Raw genomic sequence first — 7,556 nt, 5'->3', positions numbered from 1 at the left:
GACCCATATGGTTGTTCCAACTATGGCTTTTAGCCATTTTTGGATCAAAACTTGCTTCGATCCTACCTTCCTCTTACACATCAGCATACTCAGAAAGGACCACTGAAGGTATAGGCTTAGCTATGTTTCACCCTGATGGGAACAAATCTTCGCAACAACTTTTTGAGAATGCTTACAAAACCTTGCTTGATTGTCCCATTTTCACCCCTATAATGGCACTATTTACCACTAGGAAATATGGACCTAACTGGTTCAAAGAGGATTTTCCCACTACTTCGAAAACAGCCAACAAAACAGAAATCAATGCTATATGGGAAGCTTATTTGACCCCTACCTATCTATCTAGCAGACTTACACCTGGTAGCCCTTATGGAGTATATGGTTACCAACCTAACCATGTAGCTAGACAGTTTGGTATGGTTCAATCGAAACCTAGCTCTTTGTTCAAAAGTATAAGTGAATGGAAAATTCCTCTGATCGAACCTGTGTGGAAATCCATAATTCAAGCCAAGAGAACAACTGTGTTCGAGCCTACATATTTCTCAACATCATTTGCATGCTCTGAAACATTCTTTCGATGGTGGCGAAATTATTACATACGCCAATCCAATCGAGGGAATCCTGATGAATTGCTGCCTCAACTGACCAGTACTTTTCACACTTTGCAGAACAAAGACAAGAAGACTAGAGGTACGCACATTAAAGAAATTCAGCAATTTCAAAGATATTATCAAACAGCATATAACCCTTTACATCCAAGGAGGACAGTATATTATGCTGCTCAGACCTTGAGAGACAAAATTCGAGAAAAAATTCCAGAAACAATTTTTCCCCCTGGAACACCCAATAAATATCTTTATGTTTTAGAAAAGAAAATGAGACTAGCAAAATTTCCATCTTGTAATCTTGCTTTGGCCTTTAGGCCACCATACCCAAAATGGTTACTTTATAATTTCAAAATCCCACAGAATAATTTAGTAACCTATGCTAAATGCAATTTATATCAATATAGTGGTGAACTTGGCTATGAATTATCCCAAGTTCGAATCGAAACTCCCAGTATCATGGGTATGATTTTTTCCTTTACTAAAATATATTAATACTATTTTTAGAAAAAATAGTACTTATCTGTATAATCACATATTTCAGCTTTGCCTTTAACTCCAGGAGAAACAAAGCTCGATGATGCCAGCACCCAGAACACCTCAAAAAGCAAGTCTGACAAGAAGAAAAAGAAAGCTTCCCAAACTAAAGAAGTTGAATCGAAGAAATCTGAGGCTGCATCGAAGGAACCTCCCTTGGAGATAATGTATCAAACTTTGCTACTGGAGATACAAAAATCACTACTCGACAAGATGCTCCTGGTGATGCAGAGATGATTGCTCAACAAGATACTCCTATGATCGATCTGGAAGAAATCGATCGATTGGCCAAAGATGATCCTTTCAACGCTTTTGCCTTGATAGCTAAGAGTAATACTCTTTTCTCAACTAGCACTGGCCAAACTTCTGATTCATCCAAGGGAAATCCCTCTGAGACTTCAAAGAACAACCTGCTAGCAGAATTTCAAAAGAAGATCATCGAAGCCAACTTGCTAGAGTTGATTGAAAAGGATGCTGGAGCTCTTGCTGAAATCAGGAGTTTATTTGAAAAGCTTGGTGCTCTCCCAACTGGTTGGAAATTTCGAAACCTGTTTAACTATCTTGAACCAATGTTGGAGAGTGCTAATCAAAACTTCCAGAAGAGGAAAACTGATCAAGCTCAAATGGAAGAGAAGAAAGCGTATCATGATCAAATTGTGATCGAACTGTCATCCTTCCAAGAAAAATTTAAAACTCTTCAGCAAGAAAGAAACAATGCGAAGCAGCAAGTGGTTGACATCGATGCCAAGATTAAAGAGCTGGAAGCTCAGAAAGCTGAAATTTTGGCTAAGGATGAAGCCAGAAATCAAGAAGCCAATGAAGCTGTTAACAAATTCAAGCTCTCCAAGGAACTAGAGTCTACCATTGCTCAACTTGCAAGTGACAACCATGCTCTCGATACTCAACTGGCTGAATACAAGAGCCAAATCGAGAAACTCATCTCATCATTTGAGATTTAGTTCTGTTTCTATTTTATTCTCTAAGACTTTTATTTTATTTCAGCCTTATCGAATATCTTGGTCTGTAATGTCTTTATAACAATTTTATGGACCATTTTCTGTTTCGAATGACAATTTCTTTTCAATCATCGAAATTCCTTTCTTATTTTCTTATATCGAATTCAAATTTTATTTAAATCCAAATAAGATTGGAACAATTTTCAAGACATTTTAATGATGAGGAAACAAAAAAGTAACTTTTTTGTTTAACCCAACAAGTTAAACTTGTCTAGGAAGTTGAAAAGAAATAAAACAAATAAATAACCTTTTAACACAGATTAATCCTTTTAAAAGAAAACCTTTAAAACTTCCCTCAGATTACAAAGTTAAGTAACCATTGGCCATCAGAATAACTGTTCCCACGTGTCATCATCTTCAAAGCAAGAAGAACCGTCTGATTGAACCACTTCTTTCAACTTCCCTCCCCTATAAATATGATTTTCCTTTTATAAAAATCACTCTTTTCTTTGTTTCGTCTTCGTCTGAAAAATCCTTCTTACTCAAAGCTTTCTTTCCCAAATCATCATGACCACCATTGATAATCTGAGTGATGATCTTTTAGTCAAGATTGCTGCAAAGATTGCTGCTCAAAGCAGGAAAGATCTTTTCGCCTTTCGCCATACCAGTAGCAGGCATTGGCGTGTCAGTGAGGATTCTGAAGTTTCTAGGGCTTTTGGAAATGATGTCCTCTACTTCCTCTACGACCCCAATGAATGGTACAACAATGCTATGGTGGCTCATTCTAAGTTTGCTTTTAAACTTAGACTCTGGAATCATGGCAACGCCATGTTCTGTATTCTTCGAAGCACTCAACACATGTTGGATGCTAATCCAAACATTGAAGAAATGAAACGCCTCCTCACTACTGCTATCAACGCCACTGGCTCTCTGAGTGCAAGGTACTACCGTCTTCTCATCAATGCACTCTCCATGCCTATGCCAGAAAACATCCTCGAAGACTTCGAAGATCTTGCATGGACACATCGATTGGCAGAATTTCGAAGCGACATTTTGGGAGGGACTTCAACTTATCGATTTCGCTGTCCTTGGTGGGATAGGCCCATGCCTATTTGGCTTACTAGGTGTCGTTTTTGCAACAACTACCACAACTGTGCAGGAGATGGGAGAATTGGAGGCTGGTATGCACTTCTACCTGGGCCAGATCATGAATACTACTTGGTCAATGCTTGCTTCAGGTGTCGTCTCGATACGGAAATTCGCTGGTTTCTCGATCGTTTTGGGATTGTAACTGAATGGTGAAAACCATCTTTAAATGCTTTTTAGTCTTTAAGTATTTTATGTTTTCTTTTGTAATGGTTTTTCCATTTTAAGCATTTCGATGTAACCTGCCCATCAGTTGGCATTTTTAAATTAATGCCAAGTTTTTATTTCGAATCAAATTACTCTTGTGTAATTTTAATTTCTTGTAACATCGGTTTATATTTTTTCAAATATTTACCGTTTATGCGTAGAATTCTCTGATCTTCTTGTAGTTCTTCGATCTCATACGCATTATTCGAAAAAACTCTTAGAATTTTCCATGGTCCTTCCCAACTAGGAGACCATTTTCCTAAACATCGATCCTTTTTATCCATAGGCAAGATAACTTTCCAAACTAAGTCCCCTTGCAGGAATAATTTCGATTTAACTCTTTTGTTATAGGCTTTTGCTATTCTTTCTTTTTGCTTTGTAAGCACTTCTAAAGCCATTAATCTTTCTTCATCAATATCTACTAATTCATCCAACATCATATCCAAATATTGATTTGTTGGAATTTCGATTTGTCTTTGAATTCGAGTAGATTGAAGTAAGATTTCTGTTGGCAATACAGCATCATGGCCAAATGTTAATCGAAAAGGAGTAGTATTTATAGATTCTTTAGGAGAAGTTCGAACTGCCCATAAAGCTTCATAAAGAAACTCATGCCATTCTTTGGGTTTTTTCTTTTGGCTAGCTTTTCTTTTGATTATAGTAATCAAATTCTTATTTGCTGCTTCTACCTGACCATTTGCCTGAGCATAATATGGTGTTGAAGTCAACAATTTATATCCTATTTCTTAAGCAAATTTTACCATCTTTCGACCAGTAAATACAGATCCTTGATCTGTAGTAATAGTTTCTGGTATGCCAAATCTATAAATAATAAATTTTTGAATGAAGTTTATAACTTCATCTTGAGTAACATCTTTTAGTGGAACAGCTTCTATCCATTTAGTGAAATAATCTATTCCAACCAAAATATATTTGTAGCCTTTGGATGACTTAGGTTTGATTTCCCCAATTACATCTAAAGCCCATCCTCTGAATGGCCAAGGTTTCACTATTGAATGTAATTCACTAGCTGGTACTTTTTGAATTCCAGCATGTTCTTGACATTCTTTACAACCTTTAGCAAAATTTATGCAATCTTTTAACATGGTTGGCCAATAAACACCTTGTCGAAACAAAAGCCATTTTATTTTATGGCCTGCTTGATGTGTACCACAAGCACCACTATGAGTATTCGATACAGCCAAATATGCTTCTGCTTCACTAAGGCATTTAAGTAAAACTCCTTCTGGAGTCTTTTTAAATAATTCATTGCCTATTATCACATAACTCAAGGCTCTATATTTGACTTTTCTACAAGTTGTGCCATCTGGATTTTCCAAAAAATTGACTATGGGTTTTCGCCAATCATTATCATCCAAATTGTTAATGACCAAAATTTCAGAAAATTTTGCACTCTGAAGGTATCCTTGAGATGCTTCCATGCCCCCAAGTTTTGGTCTTAACAATTTGTTAGGCACAATGTCTATCGAATTACGCTTTGTTTTAATTTCAATAACCTCTTGCTCTTGTTCCTTCGAAAGTTTGTATCCAGAAGCTAATTGAGCTAAATCATTAGCTTCTTGATTTTCTGCTCTAGGAACATGTTGAACTTCAATTTGAACAAAATGTTTAAGTAATGCATTAACTATAGTGTAATACATTATCAAAGTTTCTTTGAGGCATTTATATTCTTTTGTTATTTGCTTTATTACTAATTCAGAATCACCTCTAATAATTAAACATTTTGCCCCCAGTTCGAGCAAAATCTCTAAACCATTTATTAAGGCTTCATATTCTGCCTCATTATTCGAACAATATTGGCTAATTCGAAATTTATATTTGGTTACTTCATTTGTTGGTGAAACAATAACTATACCTATTCCAGAACCATTTTTATGACTAGACCCGTCGAAATACAATGTCCATGGAAATGTTTCGATGCCCCCAGTCACAGGTTCTTCAATGGAATGATCAGCAATAAAATCAGCCACTATTTGGCCTTTCACAGTTTTCAAAGATTGATAAGTTAAAGAATATTCTGTGAGTGCCAAAGCCCATTTACCAACTCTACTATGCAGAATAGGTTTAGATAACATGTGCTTAATAATATCGAAATGGGAATAAACATAAACATCAAAAGGTCTTATATAATGCTTAAGTTTCACACATGAGAAATACAAACAAAGACATAATTTTTCACTAGGATGATATCTTGTTTCAACATCACTTAAAACTCTACTAAGATAATAAATGGCTCTTTCTACACCATTTTCATCCTCTTGTGCTAACATACTCCCTATAGTTCTTTCAGATGATGCTATATATAACTTCATCTTTTTGTCTTTCAACAAAGGTGAAAGAATAGGAGGATTAGATAAATATGACTTTATGTCTTCAAATGCCTTTTGGTGTTCAGGCTCCCATCTAAAAATTTCCTCTTTCTTTAATCGAAGTAATGACGAGAATGCTTGTGCTCTGCCACTTAGATTAGATATAAATCTTCTGAGGAAATTTATTTTGCCTAATAAAGACTGCAACTCTTTTTTGGTAGAGGGTGCTTTAGCCTCCATTATAGCTTTAGTCTTATTTTGATTGATTTCGATGCCCTTTTTATGGACAACAAATCCTAAAAAATCACCTGCACAAACACCAAACGCACATTTTAATGGATTCATTTTTAATCCATATTGTCTCATCCTTTCGAATGATAAACGTAAATGTTCTAAGTGTTTGTTTTCAGAAGATGATTTCACAACAATATCATCAATGTAAATTTGCATAAAATCTTCAATTAAATCATGAAACATTGAATTCATTGCTCTTTGATATGTAGCACCAGCATTTTTATGACCAAATGGCATTACTATCCACTCATAACATCCTAATGCCCCTGGGCATCGAAATGCTGTTTTAGAAACATCTTCTTCAGCAATAAATATTTGATTATAACCTGAATAACCATCAAGCATACTCAAATATTCGAAACCTGCTGCAGAATCTACCAACATTTCTGCTACTGGCATAGGATATTCATCTTTAGGAGTGGCGAGATTTAAATCTCTAAAATCAATACAAACTCTTATACTTCCATTTTTCTTTTTAACAGGAACTACATTAGCTAACCAATCAACATACCTTGCAGGTCTGATGAAGCCACATTTGAGGAGTCTTTCGATCTCTTCTTTTATTTTTGGTAGAATCTCTGGTGCAAACCTTCTTGGAATTTGCTTCACTGGTTTCTTGTCTGTCCTGATTGGCAATTGCAACTCTACAACCTTTCTACTCAAACCAGGCATTTCATGATAATCCCAAGCAAAGCAATCCTTGTAATTTTTCAAAAGCGCCACAATTCGATCTCTGAAGCTCTTAGGAATCTTTGAACTTATGTATGTTGGTCTTTTTACAGAACCATCTCCTATATCCACTTCTTCAAGAGGATCTTGGGCCTTCATTTTTATTGTAGATTCCATTGGATCTTCTTCAAAACCCAAAGGTTCATCATCGTAAATACAGTCTAATTTTTGATCATCAACGAGGTCATCAGAATTATTTTCTACTGAAGCATCGAAGACCTCTTCTTCTTTGGCTGTTTCAGCCAAATCGAAGTTTTTCTCGGCTACATAAGCCGTAATCTTTTCCCATATGCTGGGCTCAACCATTGATCAATTATTGATATCCCACCCAGTTGGTGAGATTCCATTTGCTGAATATCCTTGGTCATCAGTAACCCTCTTGTACGAAGTACTTCTTGTCTTCAGCAAATCTGTTTCCTTTACAGGTATCTTCTCATGGCAATCTTCATTGTTCACCACTACGAAGTCATCGTCGAATGCAGTTTCCCAACGAAAACCCCATTCTGGTGCAAGTTTTACAAAGAATTTTTCTTCTTTAGTCATAGAACTTGATGCATCATTTTCCATGAATGGTGCAATATATTGAAGCTGTTTGTCAAAGTTCTTTTTGTTGATATCTTGATTATCAACTTCAGCTTTGAAATAATAACTCTGATCAGCCTCAATATTCTCTACCAAACCATCTTTCCTCCAAATCACAATCCTTTGATGCATTGTAGAAGGAACTGCACCTACAGCATGGATCCATTCCC

General features: G+C 35.9%; 1 protein-coding gene across 1 annotated transcript; it reads right to left on the bottom strand.

Moving 5' to 3' along the window:
- Positions 1-5,953: 5,953 nt before the first annotated feature.
- Positions 5,954-7,202, bottom strand: LOC146931265 (uncharacterized). The gene is made up of 2 exons (XM_085702750.1): positions 6,587-7,202; positions 5,954-6,089 (listed from the first exon to the last, which is right to left on the bottom strand). The coding sequence occupies exons 1-2, from the start codon at positions 7,108-7,110 to the stop codon at positions 6,086-6,088; spliced, it is 528 nt and encodes a 175-aa protein (XP_085558876.1). The 5' UTR covers positions 7,111-7,202; the 3' UTR covers positions 5,954-6,085.
- Between the last annotated feature and the right edge of the window lie 354 nt (positions 7,203-7,556).

The sequence above is a fragment of the Medicago sativa genome, chromosome 4 (assembly GCF_051527215.1).
Source record: "Medicago sativa cultivar Bolivia chromosome 4, Bolivia_mono, whole genome shotgun sequence".
NCBI classification, from domain to species: Eukaryota; Viridiplantae; Streptophyta; class Magnoliopsida; order Fabales; family Fabaceae; genus Medicago; species Medicago sativa.
This window is presented reverse-complemented; position numbering and strand designations above follow the sequence as displayed.

What these genes read in the sequence shown, in the direction of transcription:
- LOC146931265 (XM_085702750.1), bottom strand. Translation starts at nt 7,110, where the DNA reads ATGGTTGAGCCCAGCATATGGGAAAAGATTACGGCTTATGTAGCCGAG.